This window comes from Ambystoma mexicanum, chromosome 8 (genome assembly GCF_040938575.1).
Source record: "Ambystoma mexicanum isolate Mex_15411 chromosome 8, UKY_AmexF1_1, whole genome shotgun sequence".
Taxonomy (NCBI): Eukaryota; Metazoa; Chordata; class Amphibia; order Caudata; family Ambystomatidae; genus Ambystoma; species Ambystoma mexicanum.
The window spans coordinates 582,737,236-582,763,478 of NC_090929.1; the positions used below are offsets into that span (position 1 = coordinate 582,737,236).

Sequence of the window (26,243 nt, forward strand, 5' to 3'; positions counted from 1 at the left end):
TTTTACTCATAAGCCTTGAGTCAGTGTTTGTTTGAATCATAATAATTGCTGTCCTTTGTGTAACTATTGATACTGCTCACTTTCTCTTGAGATAAGTCTGGCTGCTCAGCCATCACTACCACTTTACTGTGAAGTGCAGGCTTGTACCAAAGGTAAATGTGTACTGTCACTTGTAGTCTTAATTGTGTGTGGTGTTCCCAAAGGTTAATGCATATCTTTCTGCCTAACAGTATTACACAGTTCAGTCGCCTGTCTTTTCCTCACACCCCTCTGCAGTCAAAATACCATTCCCTCTGTGTTTGCAGCCCCTCTCCCTGTCTGCAGGGGTGTATCCCATCTGTGGGGCCCCTACTGTGTAAAACAGCGTTGCGGTCAATGGAGACACCCAGCCTCCTGCCTCCTACTTCTGCCTCCTCGGGATCTCGCAGTGTCTTGCAACAGGCCAGGCCGGTCCGTACCTGCTGCCTCAGCCCTGCTCAGATGGGAAGGGCCGCAGTCCTTGTGAGGCTTCCCCAAGAAGTGTCAGACTGGGCACCAGCACTGCGCTGCAGTTAAGTGTTTACTCGCCCCCGCTCCTGCCCGGCACCCGAGGCCTGCGTGGCTTGTACCATATGAGTAAAATGTGTCCTCCATCATGGTACTTGTGAGCACCAGGATTGATGTGCATCCCACAGCTAGCGGGATCTCCACTCATTGGGAGCCCTGGGTCGGCCCAGTGGTGGCGCTCACAGCGGTTGGCTCCCCGGGCCGGCTGCTCAGAGGCCCTCACCAGGAAGGAGCCATCGACGCTGCACAGCACCAGCGCCAGCGCTAGTGCCAGGTCGTGGAGCCCAGCCAAACGTTCAATAAGTGCTCCTCAAAGCTTCCTACCTTAGTGGCTATGACAGTTTTAGGAGGAATTTGTTGTGAGCGAACTATTTAGACAGGATTCGGGCAGTCAGCTAAGGAGATCAGAAAAAGGCAGACATCTTGCAGCTGCTCAAAGCAGTTGGATTTTTTTTGTATGGCTCGAGAAAAGACACAATCCCAGACTTGGCATATTTTGTGACTTTCCTGTCTGTGTCATCTCCCCCTGCTACTGGGATGGTAGGTAGGTGATCCCAGCTGCTTTTGTGGATCACATGCATGACTCTGCATTTTCATGACATAGCAGTTGGGAGAGTAGCAAGCCATCAACAGCGAGTGACTGAGGGCAGGGATGAAATTTGACACTATGAAAATAAAGCGGACTTGCCCAGACATTACTTACACCTGAAATAGGCAGTTTAAAAGTGTCACATATAAGTTAAATGACAATGCGGTACATGATATTCTGCATCAGGACATTTAAAGAAAGTGACGGTTTGCCTATCACATGTTAGGCATGCGTGCCAAGGTGGACATCTTCAGGCTGCTCTCATACCCTCCCCAGATCCATTTCTCCTGGGCCACAATGATGCATGGATCTGCACTGTGGTGCAGGAGGGCACAGGATAGGCCACCCATTCACAATAAGTACATTGAACAAGGCAGCATAAGGGACTTTTTCTCTCCACTGACACTCTGCAGTAGGACATATTAAAGGGGTGCTTTGCCATTCACCTATTTTGACAGGGACAACACAGTCCATTGGATATTTTCTGCCTGCTCCCCTATCCTCCCTCCCTTCTTCATCATTCCACCATTCCTTGAATCCAGACCTCCGGACCCATAGGCAAGGCTCACACACTCAGAAATGAGGACTGAAAGCAGACAATATAAACCATCATTCGTCTTCACTTTTATTCTGCATCAGGACATTTAAAAGAATACCTGGACCTCTACTGAATGCTCCCCTGTTCTCCCTTCCAACTTTGTTCCACCAGGGCCAAAACGTGGATTGGATCTATGGTCATTCATGAAACTTCCTGATACATTATTAGCTCTTGGGTGGAAATGGGCTAGACTCACCCACCTAGAAGTGGGGCCATCCCACTGCACTGTAGCAGTTCGCCCTACACGACATCCAGCCAAGGCTGCCTGACAGGGGTGTTGTCAGCAGGGTCTGGGTGTGCGTTAGGGAGTACAGCAGTAATCTGAGGGTTTGGGAGACAGTGTGTGTGTTTCAGGGCTCCTTGGGTTTATTTAATCTTTGGGGGCATCTAATAATGTATGTTTTCCCTTAACTGGGCTTCTAGCCAGAACCCACAACCCAAGATGGTGGCATCTGCATGTGATCAATGGGTGGGGCGGTGTGTAGTGCTAAGGCAGGTTCAGCATTTAAAACCACCTGCACAGAGGAGTGGAGAGGGTTGGAGCAGGTGGCAGGATAGAGGAGACGTGTTCAGAAAGGTAGAAGGGAGTGTGAGGGTTTTCAGGAGGAGGTGAAAAACCACCTGGAGCCTAGGGCTTCTTGTGACTTCACTTGCAAGGGATAGAGAAACCAAAAGAGATGACAAGATTCCACATTAGCCCCAGTGCTTCAAGGAAGGATTCTGACAAGTCGACTCTCAATCAGACTCTGCAGTTTACTTCTATCATTGAGTAGAGACAGGGCTTTCGAAGTGAGGTTTGGTCTGGGTATCAGCGGACCAAGATGGTGAGTTAGCCCAGGTAGGGCACTTCGTGTGTAGTGTCTCGCTGGTGAGCATCAGGTGGAGCCAGAGAAATTAGTAGGTGTATGAACAGTAGAACACAATCTTTCAGACTGTTGCAGTGTTCACATTAACGGTACAGTTTGTCAGCTCACCACCTAAACTCCTGCCTCAGAAGATTTCCATTTCTGCCAGTGGACAACAGTTTAATGGTTCACATATTCTTAGCATTGACTGTAATACCGGGAAAGAGTTTGCATACATATATTTGGCAAGGCACCAGATACCATTTACTTCCTGCAGTGGTCAAAGTCACAAAAAAGGATCTTTACTGAAACTTGAGGCCTGTAAGTGTGCTTTTCCAGCTGAGACAGGGTGTTTTCAAACGATTGTAAAGTAATGAACAAACCAGATACAAGAGAGAGGAGTAATAAAAGAATACATATCTAAAAGTTGTTTATTTAGTTAGGCCTAATTAGTGTTTAGTTTAGGCAACAACGACTCCTGTAGGATCCGCAGAAATAGTATGGTTATCACTCCGTTTTGAAGTAAAAGTCTGGATTACTCAGCTGAAGCATACGTCTCCAACCCCCTTAGACTTGTAGGTAATACCTAGGGGATGGTTATTTGGAGATGGCAAGTTAGGTCAGGAAAAAAACACTTGCAAAAATGTAAATACATCTCTTTCTGTATTTCAGTGGAAACAAACACACAGAGCGAAGTATGCCAGTGTTTGTAATTGTATCCACTACCTTTTACCCCGGATAGAGTGCACCCCTTAGTTATGCTAAAACAGTGGAGGGCACTGAGCTCTGGGGACCTGCGTGGTTAACAGCTCCTGCAAGTCCTGCACGAGTTTGGAACCAATGTCTTGTCAGGCATCAACTACGTGCCTTATTTGATCTGTTTGGCTTTTTTGGCCATGGTAGTTTGATAGTGGTCGACCCGTAGTAGAGACTTCTAAAAACGAGTAATACAAGTCTCAATGGCAAATAAAGCCTACTATCGCTCTGCCAACCATTGATGGCTTGAACAATGCACTTTTGTAATAGTTTTACAACTGACCCAATGCATGTTATTTGTACACTCATTCTGCTATTAAACTTAATACTATCAATTTGATTATTCACAAATTGATTTACAACTATCCATCGCTGAGACTTAAGAACTGTTTCAAGACTTTCATTCTGGGTTTCAACCCTGGTGGCGAACTGACACCTCAATTCTGGAGGCCTGTGAGCAGCTCATCAGGGAGAGCTGTAGTCAATGCAGCCACATTGATTTTCTGTGACCTTTTGGCTGCATTACAAACCATTAACCAGCCAATTTCTCTTGGTCATTTCTAATCACTATTTGTTATCAATGGTGAATCTCTGGTTTGTAGCCGGTCCTTACTCTCAGATTGGTTTCAAGGGGCAAAGTTTGGGAAGCACTTGTCAGAGGAAGAATCAGAGGGAACCTGTGGTGATCCACAGGACTATGGCCGCTCTATGCTGATTTCCATTGTCTACATGCTCCCCACGCCTTTATATACGATTTTCTGATGTATGCCAATAATACACATGATTGTGAAACCTGAACAGTAACACGTGAGAGAGCACAGGGATGAGGGAGTCCGTTCTGGAGGTCCAGTCAAGGAGGCTTGACAAATGCCTTTGTCCTAATGCCAGTCAGAATCTTGTGCTCCACTTTACCTGGCCAAATGAGGTGTGACGTTGTTTTTAACCTGGGTTGCTTATGTGATTGAACTCTTTCATGTGAATCGCAATAATATAAGGCCAATGTAAACATTGTTATTTGCTATAGCAGGATATCTGACTATACTAAAATCCATTGAACAACCTCTCAAGAGTGTGACTCAGAGTGCATTAAATGTATTTAAATGTTGTTTTTCTTTAATCGCGTTCTTAAACCTTAAAGTGCATGAACGGTGTAGCTTTTATTAACATATTTAGATGCAGGAAAATGCTGTATAACCATAGTAGTAGGGCCCTTTTGTTTTGGGCTGGAAACTTGTTATCCTCATTTTGAGCAACCATTGTCTGTCCAAACAATAAAGATTACAACAAAGGATTGAATGTACATAGACATGGATGCAAGTAATGTTTATTGCCTGGCAGGAAAGAGTCAGGAAAAATGAGAACGCATGAGGAAGGTGCAAACAACTGATGTTGAATTATTATTACAAATGTATGGAGGTGCTACAGCATGGGGAAATCAAAATGGCTGAACTCTATGCTAACAGCGGTATTGATTATATGTACAGGGCCACACAACTAAAACTTCAAACATGAACAGGTGAATAAAGGAGAATGCAATGGCTTGTAGATTGAGACATGAGTTCCAATTGGCCTAAGTACTTCAGGAAATACATTTTAGTCCTAGCACCAGGTACTAGGAAGGTCTTATCACCAAAGATGACTATCTGTCAGCTTTAGTAACAAGTAGGAATTTTCCTCCCACGCTCAGCAATAACTGGCGAAATCACTGCGATTTGTTATTGATGAATTATATATTGCAATTAAAATATAATTTTTGATTATCAGGGGCACACCACCTTTGTGGAATAACCCCAAAAATGTGACATGATGTAAGATTGTGTGGCAAAGGGTTGGAGGATACCAATCCCTATGTTATAACTAGTGCCAGTCCAGGCATGCAAATCTACGTTGGCTGCTTTGCATTGTTTACGTAAATCATTTGCATACTCATTGAAACATATATAACAAATAGTGCCTTGTCCAACCGGCTGTGAACTTGGTTTGCATGCTCAACAAGTTCTCACAAATCAATCGAAATCCATTGTAATAAGGTGTTGGAAAATTATGGCCCTACTCACTCTGACCCTCCGGTCTTTCTTCAAAGTCTTCATCTTCATCTTCAGAACCAATGGAGTATTCCGACTGGTTGTCAGAAAGCTCATCTTGCCACTCTGTAGAGCAGAAATAAATCACAGGGATTGGATTTGTAGTCATGCAAAATTGGGCATTTCTTTAATCAAGAATCATACACAGCTAAACTATTGTAGTTATCATGTGACTACAAACAATGTATATATGCATATAGCTATATTTCTACAACTATGTATGGTTGACACACAGGACGATATATGGCCTGCATGAAGCACAAACATTATCACAAGTAGAAATTCCAATGGGTGGAAAAAACCCAACCCACGACACCCAGCTAACTACCCAGGTATCTTTTTTTACATTTTCGGAACTCCCAATTTACCAGTAAACTTATTGGTAATCACAGCTATTCATCGGACATGTTTGCAGTTTGGGGCTCACTCTCTATAAAATGATGGAGGAGCATTCTCATTGCTCAGAATCACTGGCTCCCTGACCTCCATGCGGACATTTTCCCTCCATTGTTTGTAACATTGTTTTATTAGTAAGAGCCCCCTGAACTGCAAACATGCCGGCAGAGCATCTGTGTTTGCCAAAAACCTAAAAAGTAGGTTACTCATCTATTTACAGTGGGGACTGACCTGGTGCGGGGGATTTTTATTTTAACATTGGCAGTTTCTCATTAAATGGCATACCAAGTACATTTGTGAATGCGGGGGATCGTTTTCTCTCTTTCAACATCACCAGTATGTATTCCTGAAATGGAATATGGCAATCTTAGTTTAGAAATATTTGATAGAAGCTGCTCCCACTTCTAGTGACCAAAAAGTAGAGACTTTCGGGTTATGGAAAGCAAATGTAAATTCGATCCACCAAACCTTTGTTTCATTAGGAAAGAATATATCGAGAGATAATTACACATCCGATATTAGACAGAACAATATCGTTCAATACAATAATGGGAAGTTCTCCCAACATGGACAAATAGGACACCTTCTAGCAGGAAAGGATGGAAAGATTTGGCTTTGTCTACCCTGTAAAATTATTTGGTTTTTCTTGGTATGGGAGACTGATTTTGTAAGCGAAATGGTTCTTGAAAAGGTATGGAAATGACTAAAACTAAAATCATGGGAAATAAAAATGAATAAAGTGGAATTTGTTTGGAAAGATAAATAAAAGAGCAACACCAAATGACGCTGACTACGGTTTGAATGAGATCTTACATATAAGAAACAATGTCCTTTTTTCCAAATGTACAATTGTAAAGTTTGGCTCTTTGAAAACAGCGAACAAACAGTACGCTTTTGGCAAAGAACTATACTCTTGTTAGGCAAGCATTTATTGTCTCTTTTATAGAAAAGGGCATTCCCTACACTCCGGCAGAGGCCACAATAGTAAGAAAAAGCTTGCTGGTTGGAGGCTTCTGCTTGGTGGCCTTTCAGGTGGTATAGGGTTTCCCAATTGAAAATACGTTCTAATTCTTGTTCTGTGTTTTTATTCTCTTATTCGCTGTTTTTATCTTTTGTACTGGTTTTACTTTTTGCTGCTGTGTGCTCATGCTTTTACTGTGCTGTTCTCTTTTACTTGGTTTTTATTCTTGTTTGTAGTTTCGTTTTTAACCTTTATTGTCGTTGCCTTGATGTTTATTTGTGCTCATGTTATTTGCGTGCCTGTTTGCGTTTGGGCCTAAGGTGCTATACAAATGATTAAACATCAACATAAACAAGCTCAGCTAGATCCATCCACCAAATAGGTATCAAAGAAGCACTACAGCCTAATGTGAAAGTCTGCTGGCTTAAATCTTGCCAGTTTTCCTGTGGGACAATCTGTTCCCCAGAGAACCATGTCATGTTAAAGAGCACCGGAGGACCCACTCACCCTTGAACACAGTGGATGGGCAAATGCTGGCTCCACCCCTGTAGGGAAAGACACATGTATCTCATCCACTAAAAGAAGACAGTTCACGAGGCCACTGTGTGGAAATTAGGGTGCAGGCTGAAAAATAGGATCCTTTTTGCTGTGTCCTGGTGGCACGGGACTCCTCTCTATAATCCAGAACCACCTGGACTCTTCAGCATGAAAGAAGGAATCACCGTTCCACAGAAGATGGCAGTAATTGTTTGGTGCGAAGCACTAATTTAGCATGTAAGCGTTGATAGCATTGGTCACCTTTTTGACAGATGTCATGCAAATGTGCAGGTTTCAAAAAGTGCCTAAAAACATCGCTGGATTTTCCTTGCCTAAAGGTGCATTCCAGATAAAGCTGTGGCCATGGTACATTTAAATGTAAACACATGTAACAAGACAGCTGCTCGAGCAGGCACAGAGCAGAATTCCAGCCTCAACTAGAGCATTTAAAGGCTTACATAGATTTTAAGATTGCTTTCTCGTGAACTGTCGGTGACCATTAACAACCATATGGTGATAATGAACACATGTTTGGTAGTATGTTTATTTAGTGTCATGATGGAGTCTGATAAGTGATAAAGGCCAATGGAGGAGGCCATACCAGCCAGCATGAAGTCACAACCTGAGCAAAATGAGTGCCATAACCTATTCCCGGCCAGCAGGGGTTGTCCTCCGTGGGTTGCATTGCCATTAGCACTTCAGCAAAACGTCTGCTGTGCTAATGGTGGATTTACAAACGTTTTGCTTCATAGGTAAGTACTGGGATGAGGAAAAGTGGGGTTAGGAGTCATGAGGATTACAGGTAACTAAGCCAGGCTTTTCCTGCGTGTACCGCCACCTCATCACAGTTATTTACGATGGCCACTGTGTAACAATAATGAGTGCGTCTCCACCTGGAGACAGGGCAGGCTGCTGTATCTCTGTGTTGCTGACTCCAATGAAAGGGGCGCTTTGTAGAGGTTACATGTGTTGAATGGGGTGCCTGTTTAGTCTTTGAGACAGCGGTATGGGCGCTCCTTGGAGGTGCTGGAGTGAATACGGCCAAAAAGGGTAAAAGACTCGCGGGCAGTGCGGGTTCAGAGTCCATTAACACCCTTTGTTAACATATTGTAACATGTTTAAGTTAAAGCCAACGCAAGAAAGGAAGTTAAAATGTCATTTCAAGCGCTATTTTGTTAGGGCTTACCAACACACACATCAAAAGTTTTTTTCACTGCAGCCTACTTCACTTTTCCAATATTGCCTTTCGCATACAAATGAAAGAAGAGCACAGCTGTTGAGATTCGCAATTAGCAAGGAACATACGTTTCTCTCATCGCATGGAAGTAGATTTCAGTGCATCGCCTGGAGGTGGTAATCACGTTCGGGGTTCTAATTTAGCTGTTTAATCAGAAGCAGAAAGGGATGGTTTGGATTACGCGACGCCCGGGCGTCTCAAGCAGCGGCGGCAGCAGCAGCAGGTGCATGGCGGGCTAGGCGCGCTAATCTCTTATGAAATGGCTTCATTTACACACAAACCACCTCGTCTAGCAAAAGCAATACTCCAGGCAGCCAAGTATCCAAAGCATCCTCTCGATTCAGAGGAGACGCTGCAGAGGACTGGAACATGCTAATATCTGGAGGCCCGCTAGCATAAATAACAAGGTGGATGGATGATAGAGTGGGCTGGCGCACTGGCAGAATGCTGAGATGGAAACGTGTCCGGGTAATCGTCATGTAGTTCACACATTCGTATAGCCCTACGCAGGGATAACATTTCATTAGGATAGACTGAACAAGATTTGCATTTCAGAAACTTTGCACTGCGGCAAGGAGCCATTGTTCAATGTATTTGGACCTGGCCATGTGAAAAACTGATATGAAGCAATACATATTTGCACAATGACCCGCACTGTGTTTTTTATTATCTCATTACGTGTGTGCTGAAGAAGAATACTAATTATAAGGCACATTTAAGCTACAAAATATATCACTCATTATGGCTCTTTGACAGAAAAAATAAGTAGTTTTTCTTCCAGCGCAGATCCCTCGTTCCTGTGTACAAGCTGTGGGACAATGTGACAATTTCTGGTACACTTTCTTACGCTTTCGGCATCACTTATATCTAGACCAATCAGATGTATGCTAGGAGGGTGAGCTGCAACATATATGCGAATTACGTTCATTCAAATGTGTTATATGTACGTTTTCCATACAAGGCATTACTGATTCTTTTTCGCAAACAGGTCTATAAAATCATATATGAAATTCAAAATGTACTTGCATAAAATTCCACATGGGATTCAATGCAAGAGATATACGTTTTCCAAACTAAAACCATGTTGCTGTAGCTGTAACACAAATTCACACAGTATTTCATCAAAGGTAAATATCAATGACTCACAAACATCACAGAGGCATTGATCATTGAGGTGATCAACTGTTCAGCGTTTGAATACATCTTTGTCATGGATATGCTAAAACCTAAATGCATTTTACAGTTTCGTTGATTCGAGTAGAGGAGCCTTGTCTCTTACACAGAGCTGGATTAACCCTGTGGAGGCCACTAGGCAGTCGAAATGTCGCCCCACCCCCCCCTTGCAAATGATCTAATACGTTTTTAATGTTCTGCACTGCTTTATTTTGATCTGTTGTCGCGAGGCCCCTAGGCCAGTGCCTAACTGGCCTAATGGCTAATCCGGCACTGCTTTTTCGACTCTTCCATTGACACCTTTTATCTGATGTTCGGAGCCATTCCTCTTTACTGGTTACCTACCAGAGTTTCTTTTAGCTTTGCAATAATATCGTTATTTTCATTAAAAAAGACAAATTCAATAACTGACCTTGAAAGGATGATACCTTTGTTAGGCTAACAGACAGAACTTTCAGGACCACTTGGGCCCCTTTGTCCAATTAAAGTCGGAGGAGATATAATGGGTGCGCTCTCGTTGTCAAAGGTAGAAGCTGCAAATACGTGCTGGTCAAGAAAACGTTTTACCCGCACAAGATTGCATCTTGGTATTAGCTATTTAAACAGTCTGCCTGCACTTTCATAGACAATCATGCTTGGCTACCAAATGAACTTGTCATTTCGAGGGATGTCTGTTTCCCATAGATGGTCATATGTAGAATTCAAAATTATAATTCCATTGTGTCCACCTGAACTAATTGACAAAGATTGAGCGGGAACTTCTATGTTCGTGGTCAAACCTGTGTAAAACACTTCTAGTGAACCATCATGTAATTGCATGTACTGATTATTTTCTTTGTGGACACAACATTCAACAAAGGACGGTCGAATGTTCTAATTATCCATCTGGAGATGAAGGAGGTGTAACAAACCGACCACCACCCACCCCATTGTCGTGTGAGGGCAGCAATTTAGTTCCTCCTCATTGAAACTGACACATCAGAAGACTGCAGAAGGTGCAGAAGACTCAGGTGCCAAAGAAATGTGTTAGACTATACACAGCTCAACACATTGTTATTATATCGAGGATTGGGAGGAACGGGAGGAAATATTGTCTCGGGAGGATAGCTCAGGCGCAACGTGCTTGCCTTGGAAGCAAGACGACACGGAGCAACACAGGTTTGATCCCCGGGTCCGTGCTTAGAAACCTCTGGGTATTAAGCGCGTTATAAATCACCTTTCATATCGAAGCATCAAATGCAAAGCTCAGTATAATCAAGAAAATAATTAGATTGAGATCACTCCGATAACCTTTAGCAAATGAGGTCTGAGCAGTTCGACTAAATGTGCAATTAGCCACTGGGATTTCCTTATCAGGGTGGTACACCTATACATGTATTTTATATCTGAGGACACCGTTTTTAAGTATCAGAGCAATACACTGTCCCTTTATTAGGATGGTTAAGTAAAATGTTTACTGCTAGACATGGATAGAGTACCTTGATCTTCTTGGGACGCGTCATTGTAATTGACTTGCTTTCGTATCCTCTTGCCTTTTCCAAGATTTCTTGCGAGGTCTTCTTGCTGCTGTTCATAATGGTGCCGCAGGAGCTTTTCCCAGTAATCAGGGTCCACATTTTCCTCCTGTTTAATAATCTCCCGCTCTACCTCCTCCTGAGAATAAACGATTACAGTCAGCCATTAGCCATCTCTTTGCCATGTGGAAAACATCATTCAAAGATGTAAAAAATGCACTTGAAATCGTATCTAACGCTCTGCCCTCTGTTCCAAAATAGTGTAGTTGAATGTTATGCTAACAGGCATGGCAGAGCTGCTGTTGTGTCGGGCTGCAGAGTATCAGCAGCGCAATTCAGCACGGACATCATCACATTTGCACACTTTGGGGCTGATTTACAAAAGCGTTTTACAATGGCACAATCCCATTGAAAAACGCTTTGTGAATCGTGCGCCCAAGAGCCTGGGACAGAATGCAGAACCACTACAAAATGATTTATCTACTTTTCCAAGTAAGAAACCACAGTTACATGCAATGGCTACTTAGTCTCCTTTACAATCATAGAACCAACCATTTAAGTGTGTTACTGATTATATCGCCTTTACGCCTTAGTCGTGTTTTCCCTGAATGGGGCAACTTGCTTACGAACGGACATAATCAACTCTTTATTAACAGTCTGGCCTCAGTAGTGACAATTCTGTGTTCAGGTTAGATGGTATGCATTCCTGCATCATTTCTATTAGCATTTACAATGTGTCGAAGTAGTGCTGGATTTAAGGTCGGATCTGAAGGCCTAGATCCCAGGCACAGGATCATTTACCGTTACTACAACGAGTTCGACATATGATGTATGTAGTTTAATGTGTTCACATCAGATGCTGCTCTGGTAACATGAATCCTCCTTTTGTGATGAAAGGCACCAGGCCTGAAAGCACAGGTCGTGTTACATGATTAACGTATCATTTGTCACTGATAAAAGAAAGTGTTCCTGTGATGAAAGTCAGCACAAAATGAGGGGATGGATACAGACCATGTTCAAAAGCCAATTACCACAAATGAACTTGCTTGTCTCTGTCTCACGATGACAGATGCGTTTCTGCACTATTTCTGGAGGTTACAATCATAGTAACACCCCTAATGGCAATGGTACGTTTTTTTAATCCAGATGTCAAGCAGGCTTTGGTATTTTGAACAGTTTGGCTGTCATGTGACCTAAGACCGCTTTTTGTGTCTCAACCATGTTTGATGGTGAATATTGAGCCAGAAAGACAAATATATGGTGGTATCCCGAAAAAAGGCATGCATGTTTACGTGGAAACAATCGCACTGATTCACAGAGCGTTTTCCTATGGGATTGCACCATTATAAAACGCTTCTGTGAATCAGGGCCGACGTGTTTGCTTGCCTACTAGAGTTAAAGAGCCATTGGAAAACGTTTTGGGTTAAAAAGAAACATGACCAATTAGGTGAGGTGAAATGCATGAAGCAGGTGTAAAATGAAAAAAATAATGAAGTGTTCTGTAAAGTGACAAGCTAAGTTAGCTTTGATATACACCAACACTTTAAGCACTTTAAGCAAAACGTTATTCGTGAAGATGTCTAGCTGATATATTTACTCAGTTTTAGGGAGAATACGTTCCAATCATCCCCAAATCACTAATGTGACACAATGTCAATAAAATTGAGTGACAAAATATTAATTGAACCAAAACCACCTAAAATCTACAGGTCAAGATAGGATATAAGTGTTCTAAAAGTGTTAGAGAGGATTGGGCTAGGTTTTATACCACTACCGAGATTAAGCTTCAAAGATGTATAAGGGAGCTATGTGATTCTCATCCTTAGTGAGTGAAGTTGTGATCATACTGGGATTTCGATTCATAGTGCATCCTAATGTGCCTAGTAAAGCACTGGCAAAACACTTGCTCTCTGAATTCATTAAAGGTGGTTAAGCTTAATCAAAAACGAGGTTCCATCTTGCCACACACAATGGATTTCAAAAGGCACATGCATCAGATTTCCTCTGTGAACATTTGTGCAATTCCGTCGCTTAAGACAATGGAATGCATTAAAGCAACTATTGTTGTGCATTGTTCACGTAAAATCTTCACTTGATAAAAGTCTACCTGCACTATCGGAGAAACTTGTCTTACTCCTGCCCTTAGCTCCCCGATTCTATATTAGGAATCCCATGTTCTGCCTCTTCCTCAGTTTTCTCAAAGTAAATGCTATTTCTCCATAAGGCACACACTTATTAGTCTGTCGATCTGCTGGTTTCTCTCCTGAAAAACTTCTTTCAGCGTAGAGAAAATGTACTTAAAACGCTGACATACAAAATGTTTCATGTCCATCGTAAATTTGTAAATTCTTCTTTGTTCTCAGGCATACAAATACTTGATTTGTATTACAGTTGCTTTGGTTTCACGATTGTCCACATGTAACTCTAAAGCATACATTCTTTCACTATTAGTAACAAAGACCAAAACACGTGTCTGGGGTTGCTGTTGGTACTCTTGTTCAGAGGAGAATTGCCTAGCATTTCGGTGCTGGACTGCGCCAGGGCAGGACAAAGACTGATATGTTTGGGATATTTCTTCTCTGTGAAAGATAGTGAGCTAAAGACTCTGGGTAAAACTCTTGTAATCAGCACTCATGTCTGGCAGAGAGTCTTCCAGGACCCCCTTGTTATCTGCATATTTCAAGTAACTTTGGGTCTCACCCTAAGTTACTAGGGGAATCCAGACGTGGACCCCTTGCTCACTATTCTTAGAGAGCCACAGCTACACCCTACTGATGAGGTTCAACAGAGACCGAAACACGTGTCTGGGGTTGCTGTTGGTACTCCTGTTCAGAGGAGAATTGCCTAGCATTTCGGTGCTGGACTGCCCCTGGGCAGGACAAAGACTGATATGTTTGGGATATTTCTTCTCTGTGAAAGATAGTGAGCTAAAGACTCTGGGTAAGACTCTTGTAACCAGGACTCATGTCTGGCAGAGAGTCTCCCAGGACCACCCTTGTTATCTGCATATTTCAAGTAACTTTGGGTCTCACCCTAAGTTACTAGGGGAATCCAGACGTGGACCCCTTGCTCACTATTCTTAGAGAGGCACAGCTACACCCTACTGATGAGGTTCAACCAGACTGAAACACGTGTCTGGGGTTGCTGTTGGTACTCTTGTTCAGAGGAGAATTGCCTAGCATTTCGGTGCTGGACTGCCCCTGGGCAGGACAAAGACTTATATGTTTGGGATATTTCTTCTATGTGAAAGATAGTGAGCTAAAGACTCTGGGTAAGACTCTTGTAACCAGGATTCATGTCTGGCAGAGAGTCTCCCAGGACCCCCCTTGTTATCTGCATATTTCAAGTAACTTTGGGTCTCACCCTAAGTTACTAGGGGAATCCAGACATGGACCCCTTGCTCACTATTCTTAGAGAGGCACAGCTACACCCTACTGATGAGGTTCAACCAGAACGAAACACGTGTCTGGGGTTGCTGTTGGTACTCTTGTTCAGAGGAGAATTGCCTAGCATTTCGGTGCTGGACTGCCCTTGGGCAGGACAAAGACTGATATGTTTGGGATATTTCTTCTCTGTGAAAGATAGTGAGCTAAAGACTCTGGGTAAGACTCTTGTAACCAGGACTCATGTCTGGCAGAGAGTCTCCCAGGACACCCTGTGATATCTGCATATTTCAAGTAACTTTGGGTCTCACCCTAAGTTACTAGGGGAATCCAGACGTGGACCCCTTGCTCACTATTCTTAGAGAGGCACAGCTACACCCTACTGATGAGGTTCAACCAGACCGAAACACGTGTCTGGGGTTGCTGTTGGTACTCTTGTTCAGAGGAGAATTGCCTAGCATTTCGGTGCTGGACTGCCCCTGGGCAGGACAAAGACTGATATGCTTGGGATATTTCTTCTCTGTGAAAGATAGTGTGCTGAAGACTCTGGGTAAGACTCTTGTAACCAGGACTCATGTCTGGCAGAGAGTCTCCCAGGACCCCCCTTGTTATCATGCTGGATTTCCATTCATAGTGCATTCTAATGTGCCTAGTAAAGCACTGGCAAAACACTTGCTCTCTAAATTCATTAAAGGTGGTTAAGCTTAATCAAAAACGAGGTTCCATCTTGCCACACACAATGGATTTCAAAAGGTGCATCCATCAGATTTCCTCTGTGAACATTTGTGTAATTCCGTCGCTTAAGACAATGGAATGCATTAAAGCAACTATTGTTGTGCATTGTTCATGTAAAATATTCACTTCATAAAAGTCTACCTGCACTATCGGAGAAATTTTTCTTACTCCTGCCCTTAACTCTCTGATTCTATATTAGGAATCCCATTTTCTGCCTCTTCCTCAGTTTTCTCAAAGTAGATGCTATTTCTCCATAAGGCACACAGATGGGTGCAGGTACAAAGCAGCACCATTTTTTTAAAGGGAGAACTTTCACATTTTAATTATTTGTTGTTATGATATGATGAGTCATTTATAACGCGCCTGTACACAAGTGTTTCTAGGCGCGACAAGACAAGGCTGGGAGACAGATGGAGGACGAAACAAACAATCTTACTAGGCCTTGTGTCATTCAGTTTGTTCAGATCGTGCAAGTGCAGGGGGGAGAGGGAGACAAGAAGTGCCAGGGGAGGGAAGAGGGAAGTGCAGCCAGGGCAGCAAATCTCTGGTTAAGTGCAAGGAGGCAGGGGACTGTAGGGTTACAGCTACAGCCCCAAGTGTGGAGGCGTGTGGTGCCCATTGAGATTCTAGGGGTAGCCTAGCAACTAGTCATAGCAGCAGACTGGTAGGTCAGCAGAGGAGTGAGAGAGGAAGCAGAAGCAAAAGGTAAGGTCTTGGGCTGCTTCGGGAACCTCAGGTGGTCCGGCTCAAGTTTGAGAGGGGCAGGGATGCCATTTGAGAGGAAGGCACCTGCAGAGGAGAGAGATCTACCACCCACGCTCTGCCTGGAGAAGTGTTTGACCCTCAGAGAGTTGGAGGTGGATGAGCGAAGGGCTCGAGAAGGAAGGTGTTTAGGAAGAGAGAGTTGGATTCAGTGCGTGCACCAGCTCCAGAAAGCCTTGTGGACGATGCAGAGGGTCTTGAACTTGATCCTTGCAGCCACCGGGAGTCAGTGGAGAGATTTCAGGGCTGGAGAGATACAATCATGGGCTTGAGGCCAAGGACAAGTCTTGCAGTCCTGTTCTGGATTAGTTGCAGAGGGCGGAGAGTAGAGTAAGGCAGATTGAGAAAGAGGCTGTTGCAGTAGTCCAGCCTAGAGAGAATCAGGACTCCTCTGGAGACAGTGAGCATCTGGGGGAAAGTGAGACTCTTTCATCAGCTAGTAAATGGAAGAGTACTCTTCAGAAGCAATTGAGTTGCTTTCCCATGACATAGATATCAGCCTCTCTTTAAATCTGTAACTTCACAAGTTAACTATAATGGGCCTGGGCAGCTCTCGTTTGGGGTTTTTACCTTATTAGTCTGTCGATCAGCTGGTTTCTCTCCTGAAAAACTATTTGCAGCGTAGAGAAAATGTACTTAAAACGCTGACATACAAAATGTTTCATGTCCATCGTAAATTCGTAAATTCCTCTTTGTTCTCAGGCATACAAATACTTGATTTGTATTACAGTTGCTTTGGTTTCATAAATGTCCACATGTAACTCTAAAGCATACATTCTTTCACTATTAGTAAGAAAGCATTTCCCAATAGCTAACACTGAGGTAACAATATGGTCTGAACATTCTGCACGTGAGATCACTTCTTCCACCTCCTTAAGCTTCTGGTTGCATTGAGGCTTCTTGCAACGGGATCAGACATGAATCTGTTGACATATATCCCTGCATGGCTTTCAGCATGTTCATCATTATAAAGATCTGTCTATCCTTATGCGCAGCTTCGTTTGACATGCAATTTGAGGATCTTCTTCCTTGTCAATAGAACCAAGCTCAATGCATGCTTGTCTGATTCTTGTTCCGATTCCAGAAAGTTTATTCATACCTAGTTGGACATCATTCAAGGAAACTGTGCAGGTAGATTGTACATATATATCCATCTCAAATTCTAGCGCAAACGTGACTCATACTCAGGCACTTCTTATCACAGAGGTGACAACTACTGTTCACAAGAACTAATGTGCTCTCTGCTAGCTCTCCAGTGGATGAAGGACCAGCACTACCATCGCCTTTTTGTACCTCTGGTGTTAGGGACCCTACTGGCTCCTAGAAAGAAACACCAGCCCTCCCTTTTGGCCTTGCACCATGCTGGGAAAGAACTGGAGCAAGGGCTAGCTTCTGAAAATGTGGCAGATTATGCAAGTGTCTAATTGCAAAGTTCCAGTTGACTTAAATGTTTAGCAGGCACATTCTCTGCAACCAGACTTGACAGGGCCAGACCCTCATGGTTTTTATGCTTGGGTCATGCACCACAACTGGCTCAGAATTTGCTTTAGGTTCCTGAAGCAGAAGTGAAGCAATTTCCATCTGGACCTTATGGCCAAGTTGTAGCTGATCAGCTAACTAGTATCCATGTGCTCGTCCTGTCTTTGTTACAGGCCACTGGCCTCACCTCCCAGTCAGCTGCTAGTTGTCGTTGAGCAAGACACATCAGTGCTTGCTTAAGTGGCCCTTCCTTCTTTGCTTCACCCATCACATTCATTTTGCAAATCCCATCCTTGAACACTCATCTCCAGTAGAGAGCAGTGGTAGAAGTGTACCAAAAAAAGTAGTGGAACTATGGGATTGGCAGGGAAGAGGCTAGGCAGAAGCATAGTGCAACATGTAATAAGGTGTTGCAGCTGGGACATTGCAATAGTGTAAGTGACTAGTAATAAATGATCCTATTGCAACTGTACCCTTGCAGAGGTACAGGAATGGACATATCCTCTGTATATAATCGTGAATATAGTTGAAAAAAGTAGAGGAATGGTAAACAAAAAAAAATAAAAGTAGTGGAACACAGCTCCTGACCGTTCCCGCTCACTTCGATCACTGGTAGAGAGAGGGAGGTTGGACAACAGGAACATTTACAAAATCTGTCAATGCTGCACAAGTGTCAGCCAACCTGCTGCCCTACGCACCTCAGGGACTAGGTGTACAAGAAGTAGGTGATGAAGCATGAAAGGCTCGGTAGCAAGGTGTTTATTAGCTGTGTCATTGAAAGCAATTTAATGAGAGTTTTATTCAGAGGATGTTCTTCTCATTTTCATCCATTGAAGATTGTACACCCCACATCCCTCTTCCTGAACTGCTTTCTGTCATAGATTATGGAGAGACCTCTTTCACAGAGTTCTATCTTCGATGCTTACTAATTCGCTCTATTTCTCTTCACTGTATAAAACTCTTCTTCTGGTCAGGAGCGATCATCCTTGTGTGGGTTCCCCAGTTGTTATTCTTGATGACCAGCATAGCAATACACATCGAACAATCAAATGCACACTCCACAAGTGTTACAGCTGTAGGTGACTCTGGCAGACTGACACCAGAGAACCGGCAAACAGATCCACAGGTGATGCTGATGACAGTGTGAGCGCAGGATAGAGTGACTGCTAACTGGTTCACATGTGGCCTCAGTTTCACACTGGGGAGTCTGGATAAGGACTTAAGAAGCCTGCCTCCTCACAGCCTGTCCAGGACTCACAAAAAGCCAGTGTGGTCGTATTAATGCTATGCACACGTTGGCCCATCAGATTATAACTCCTACGGAATAGGTTTCAACCTGCATTTAACTAAACACTTGGGCTATGGGGGAGCCAAGAGTTACAGACACTGCCAGCTGGTCTACCTGCTCATGCAGCGGCCATCTTCCTGTTCAAGGATAATGTGCTGCATTAATGGAAGATGAAAAACATGGACAGTACAAGTTAGCTCAGGTGGGCAATCATCGATTTACAGGTGTTTGCTTAAGACATTAAAGTGATGACATATTTCTGTACCTCACATGGACATGCAGAGGTAAGCCTCTTTGAGAAATCGACAACCTGGTGGCTGTAAAAGGAACAGTGTGTTTTCAGAATGAACAAGGTAGCATGAGGGAGGTCAGGGGAATGAATGATTGGGCTCACATGTTGGTGGCTTTACAAGGAAGATGTCTAATACAAAATATCTTTATGAAACATAGTTTAATAGGTTTTACCTCAAATGTGTTATTGCAACAGGGGGCTCTGGAAGGGGTCAGAAAATCAATGGATAAATTGAGTATTATTTAATGTAATGTTAATGGGCTTCATTTTACATCTGAAGGCAGCCTTGTATCTTAACGATCTTAAAGAGGATATTATATGATTCCAAGAAGCAAGGGATCTATGTGATTTTAATGAATAAAAAAACGGAATGAAATAACAACTAAACTTTTATAACGGAAGAAATATCATTTAAAAAAGAAATATTTGCGGCAGGGGGTCCACCAAAGTCCCCCATTTCCCCATGCTTTTAAACCCACCCCCAACCCTCTCTCCACCCATTACCCCTTACCCCACCTCCATATATTTTTCTTTTAAACAATAATGTTTCGATATTATTGTTTAGTTATTAATGTTATTCTCTGTTTTCTTTTCAGTAAAATTACTGGATACAGAAGTACATATTCTGAGTAAAGAGAAGAAAAACGTTAAAAAGCTGTTTGGGACATGTAAAGTCTTCAACTCATTACAAAATGTAACTGAAGCGGGTGTTACAATATTGGTGTACAATAGAGGAATCAAAATCATTATATCACTTTCTGAAAGTAAGGGGCGGTTATTGATCCAAGTCAGTTTCAATAGTGTAGAATTAGCTGTTAGTACATTATGAGTCCATACTGCAGGCATCTTGTGCATTCTTGAATTTGTTGGTTCCTGAATGTGGATCCTGGAATACCCCTTTATTGATTTGTGAGGAGTCCAACTGGTCCCTTGATCTATTAGTGGAGAAGTCATTCATAATTTCTAGCGACAGGTTTATAACACAAAGGCAACTGAAACACTAAGGGTACAGTTTGCTCTAGTAAAAACCCAGAGAACACTGTAAAATTATTTAAGAGATTACCACTATTGCTGACGTTCTAGTCTATGTACTACGAAAGACTTGACATGTTCATGTCTATTCATGGCATAATTTTCCACTGGTACTTTGCCCATTGATGCCATTATAACATTGCTTTAAGCATCATTTTCTGCCTTCCTTTGTCTACTTGTAGCAGGGGAGCATCTTTAAACCCCACATCCTCCAATCATTTTCCTGTTCAGAAAGAAGAGTCCACCCGCACATTCATGTCCTCCTCGTCCCCATTTCTCCTGTATAATATCTTACTATTCCTTCATACCCCGTGTACCTGCGCACCTTCCTATGGCCCTTGCCTGCTTCCTCCTTTGTTTTTTTCCATGCTTCCTAGTCCCCTGTTCCACCATGCTGCTCTGCTGTCTCAAACTTCCAGGTAAAGCCGCTCTTGCATTGCCTGCACTCCTTGATGTGAAACACACAATTACATTGGCACTTTTACGTCATTGAAAAGACATGCGACCCTTGTGGCTTATACTAACTCTTTTCTTTTACAAAGATTATAGTGCGAGTATCTGGGAATTACATTATCAGATCATTCACGCTAGTGGAGAAGATTAGATTCTGAGATCAGACATTGGATACATGTTCAGGTCCTTTGATTAGAAACTCCAAAGGGACTTTGATGTACGCACTATAATTATAAGGTGCGCAATTATGTGCTAGTCAATTAATTCCTTTTTTAGAGTTCTGGGGATCTTGTTTTATATTGAAGAGTTCCAAAAAAGAGAAGTAGAGTGAGAGCAATTATTTGCATGGCTAAGACCGTGTGAAGTAACCCATTGCAGGCCTTTTAATAATATATAGGTAACAGGAAACAGCGCAAAATCTTGCTTTTGTTGAAGCAGAGTCTGTGGCCTTTTATCAGCAAGTGAAAGCAGCATGAGTGAGCAGGGAACCCCGGGATACTGCAAGGGGAGCTATTAGGAAGACTCTGATGTGAATGAATGGTAAGGAGATGGGCAATGGGGAAATTTCAGGCATGAAGGACTCAAATTTCCTTTTTTCTTTTTTATATGCAATGGTTAAAATTAACCTTCTGCAACATCATTAACATCATTAACAAGTACAAACAGCATAACAAATATTTCCTACATGTAATACAACCATTATTAGAAGACACATATAAAAAGCGTAAGCATATAACATTTTTCTTTTAAAACCCAATAGATTTTATCATATATAAAACAATCAATAAAATACAATCTGTGAGACCATCTCTTAAAATGTATATAACTTTAATTTATGTAGTGTTGATCAGCCAAGCTGTGTTATTCTCCGCCCGCCTCAACATCTGTTTCCAAATATGATAAACCCCTGCCGTTACGACCATGGACCTAGCACAATAGAGATTACTCTAGAACTTATCAGAAGTGATGAAATGCTCATGCTTTTTGTCCAATGCATATCCAGTTATAGGCCATAGTCATAGAAGAACAGTAAGTCAGGACATGACAGCTGGTTTCAATAACACACATACATAACCTACATGTCATTTCTCCATAGGGAATCCCCCTCCATCTACCCAGATGTTCATTGGTAGGCAAGATGTTGAATCTTAAGTAGGTAATGTATTGCCTACGCTGTGGGTTGGCTGGTTTGGTCAAGCATAGGCAGGGCATTTTAGCTGTAAAACTCTTTCCTGCATATATATAGTACATATTTTTGTGCCTGCAGTTTGCTTAAACTCAAATCCACATTCCAGACCGCAGTTTTCTTTTTTAAAGATTGTACGACATAGGGGCAAGCCAGCTATTCATGGGTGTCATGCCAATCACCGCCAAATGGCCATAGATGGAAGCCTGAAGGCCAGCCACGTAAGCATTGAAAGCTGTCACAGATGACTTTGCAACCAGAGATAATAACGAGCCCTTGCCTGCAGAAAGAATGGTGCACCCGAGTTTACACCCGACGATCAACCATAATGATCGGAAGGATTGAACGCCCAATTCTAGTGTAAGGGCCGCTAGAGGTACTGATTGGGGAACTCCCAGGATAGACCACAGAATTTTCCCTTCCAATACCTCTAACCAAGAATTCTTGTCCTCAGGCAAGAACACAGTACCATATAAGATCCCTGGAATTATGGACATGCAATAAACATTGATCATGCCTTCCAAGCTCCCTCCCCCTTGAATACGGATAAAGTTCCTTATTACCCCCCACTTATAATCTTGGGTAAGAAAAAGTCACAAAAAAAGAAATTACTAGTGGGAGACTTGACAGGAAAGCCCAAATAGAGATAGTTAGTCACTACCTCTATCGGGGTATGGTCAAGTTTCCAGATGAAGTTAGTAGACCTGGCAACCGGCCTAATTTGCATTATTTTGGATTTATCAATATTAATTATGAGATAATTTTATTTAGCATAGTGCATCAATGCAGTGATGGAACACTGTAGGCCAATTGGAGTTTGGTCCATAAGAATCATGTCATACGAATAGCATAGCCAGGGGATGCCTTTACCTTCAATAGAGAGAAGAAAGTTACGGACCCAAATAATGGCTTGCACCATGCCTGAGGTATATAAGTTGTATAAAATAGGGGCGAGCGTGCAGCCTTGTTTTAGCCCAATGTTAGTTAATATCAGCAAGATCAAAAAACCCTCACAATTAATGCAGATTTTAAACGTAGTGCCCGTGTAGAGGGACTAGATAAAGAAGAGGAGTTGGGGATCAATATTGCATTCCCCCCCATCTGACATGTATGTATCAACTGATTAGAGTCAACCCACCAATTACATTTATTTAGGAGAACGGAAGCAAATATTCTTTAACTGGTAACCAACTTGGCTATAAGACGAAAGTTGGATGGTTTATCCTTTGCAACCTATTTCAGCACCGCTACCAGGATGGGTGTCCTCCAACTTGGAGTAATGATACCGGTCTTCCAAGTATCCACAAACAGGTCATCAAGAATGTAAGCCCACATCTCCGGATTAGACCTAAGGACTGCGTTGGCCAAACTATCTGGGCCTGGTGCTCTCGAATTTTTGAGGGCTTTTATAATGAGTAGAACATCCAATTCATCAAAGTTGTGTTCCCTGCTGACTTTATAACTATACACTAAGGGGTCAGTGTTCAATTCAGAGACTTTATAGTAAAGTCCTTTGATGTATGTTGTCCAATTCTGTTCTGAAATGGTGACATCGTCATATTTCATACCACCAACTAGAGAGTCCCTAATAAGAGACCAAAACTTCTTATTATCGTTGGACCTGAGGAGCTGGAACAAAAATAATCAATCGGCATTGGATAGGGTACATTTATACATTCTGAGCCAGTTTCTGTATTTGGTCGCCAGACTGGTGAGCTGCTCATGCTTGTCCCCGTTATTCAAACTCAGACTTGTGTTAATCCCGCTCTTGACTTTCTGTATTTCCTTTTCTTACTCTGTATTGTGCTATCAAATACCCCACCACGGGAGTCCAAACAAGGCCTAGCCCGCTAGTATAGAGATAAATAGCTGGCCAAAATCTTCATTATTTGTTGGATCTTCCACTGATTCCTGCTCAACCAGAAGACCACTGCTAGGTCATGAGTAGTGAAATAAACAGATAGCCTGCTGATATTGACATCACACCATACAAGTCGATTCTGTTGGATGTTAGATGTAGGATTAGTACCTAAATGCGATAGGGCAATCGGCTTTACCAAGACACTACCAAGCTAGAATTGTGTGGTCACTCGACATGTTAAAGCCAATATTCAAAGCCCCACAGCAGTTCCAGAGCGACCAATTCAAGAGATCGTAATCCAGACAGGAATACACAGTGTTATTGGTCCAAGTGGACTGCAATTTGGCAGCATTTAGTTGTTTGGCATTCAGACAGGCCAAATCATATGTCTGAATAAGGTTCCCCCATTTTGTGCACCGCTGAGAGTGGGTCCCCAGCGTTCCCTGTTCAGGAATAGATCCCTCAGAGGTAACTGATGTATCAAGATGCAAAAACAGAGAGGGAGAATGAAAGTCCCCAGCTATCAACAACACACCTTTGGCGCACATGTCCTCCCATGCAGTAATCATATGTTCCATAACATGGAAACTTTCAGAATCTGAAAAAGCTCCCAGTGTAGGCATATATACCTTCAGAACCAATGCTGATTGCGATTTATTTCCCTGCAAGGTGATTATTGGCGGTAGGATGTAGTGAGATTGCAAATCTTGAGGAAAATCCTCAATACTGATGTGCGCCCTGGCACCAATCACCATACAACATTTCGGCCTACCTTTATCAGACTGAATGGCATTCCAACAAATAGTTTGGAAGCCATCCAGCCTGAAAGGAGAGGTGAACCAGTTGTCCTGCAATAGAAAAACATCACAATTTATTATCTGCTGTAGCCATGGGCCCTGGTTTAGTATAGAACTGTGCCCTCTCGTATTTCAACATAGCCAGTTGATAACTTTCTGATAGGAAGAGGTTCAATTGCTGCTCACTGTCAGCGTATCCGTAAACCAATGGACCCTATTTGTAGGGGCAGACGAGCCGTGTTTATAATGGGTTAGTGATGCTAGCTCTTTCTGTACTCACAACACCATGGAGATTTGAATGAGGTCTGGATGCCACTCCAGATTGGCCACTGCCTTTCTACAAACCGTCACTTCAAATCTGAGGCCGCCGTGCTCTGAGATGCAAGAGCACAACAGAGCTACCACTGCCGGTGAGACAAACCCCATCAGAGCCTAATTATAACAATCACCCACAGCAGGCAGTTCAATGCAAGTTATGTCTGTTGTACTCAAGTCCACCAAATTGGGCACTAGGGACAAAAGAGTCATCAAGTTGGAATGGTTCAAGAATGGGCTGTCCCATGCCGGGTTTAGTTCTGATAGGATTACCCACCTCCGAACAGTTAAGCGCTCCAGGCTCTAGGTTACTGGATTCCAGGGGTGCACTATGGAAGGCTCTTAGACTTATTTCAGCATGGAGGAACTTTTCCATAATAGAGGGAGCCGGCAGTATGGGATAATCGTGCTAGGACCTGCCTGGTAAATGGCCCATAGAGGGATGCTCAAGATCCGAGGAAGACTCAGTGGATTCTCTGCCTGCCGCATTAATTTGTGTCACTGAGCATGCCCGGAAACTGGTGGCCTTAGATAAGCCCAATCATCCAGGGGCCCCGTAAATGCACCTCCCTGGTGGAGCCACCCCTTTGTAGTTTAGAAACTCAAACAACTTTTACAACAGGTCCCTCACCAATGGGTAGCCCTCCCTCCCGACATGGGGATGATCCGGATGCCCTGCCACATCTCCTTCAAGCCAGATTCCTCTTCAAAATGAGTCAACACCTTCTTCAGACAATTCCTCATCCTTGAATAGATAATAGGTGCTTCTTCCGGCGATGAGCATACTACACCCACAACCTACCCTTCCTCCACTGTGACAAGTTGGTGGCAGACTGAGGGATGGCCGGCAGAGAGCCCACCACCTCTTTGCTGACAATCCGTACAATAGGGTCCAATGTTGAACGGAGGTTGGTTGTCGCCCTCTCCTTGCCATCAGCAGGCTTGGGGCCTCATTATAAGCTTGCCAGTCCGGTAACAATGGTACTGGTAAGCTTGCTCGTACAGTTGTTACCGTACCAGCAAGCTACGAGGTCTGCTCGTGGACCGGCACCCACGAGCATACCATGTCGGATGCACCAGCACCATTCACGAATGGTGCCGGTGCATCCTGCCTCCCCATTCCCATTGAGTCCAATGGGACTCATATGGGAATGGGGACTAAAATTTACTGGCGCCCGGGAATGGGCAATTAACGGGTCCTCCGGGGCTGTAATGCCCCGGTAATTGCCCATTCTCGGCCGCTGCTAAATTCTTTACTCCGGCGGCAGCCGTGCCAGTATTTACCGGCACGGCTACCGCCAGGGTCATAATGAGGCCCTTGGTCTTTATGTAATACAAAGCCTTAGTAATTTGGCCCGCGAAATGGAGTCTACAACCCTGGCTAGGATACATTTCATATCCAGTTGGTCTTCTGCAATGGTTTT

General features: G+C 43.2%; 1 protein-coding gene across 8 annotated transcripts in view; it reads right to left on the bottom strand.

Moving 5' to 3' along the window:
* Positions 1 to 26,243, bottom strand: part of CHD5 (chromodomain helicase DNA binding protein 5) — a 2,731,226-nt gene that overhangs the window by 1,148,513 nt on the left and 1,556,470 nt on the right. For all 8 annotated transcript variants that reach the window (XM_069610277.1, XM_069610279.1, XM_069610280.1 and 5 more), the window contains 2 exons: positions 11,201 to 11,375; positions 5,392 to 5,484 (listed from right to left, as the gene is read on the bottom strand). In XM_069610277.1, the coding sequence (XP_069466378.1) occupies positions 5,392 to 5,484; positions 11,201 to 11,375 (268 nt within the window). The remainder of the gene's footprint in view (positions 1 to 5,391; positions 5,485 to 11,200; positions 11,376 to 26,243) is intronic.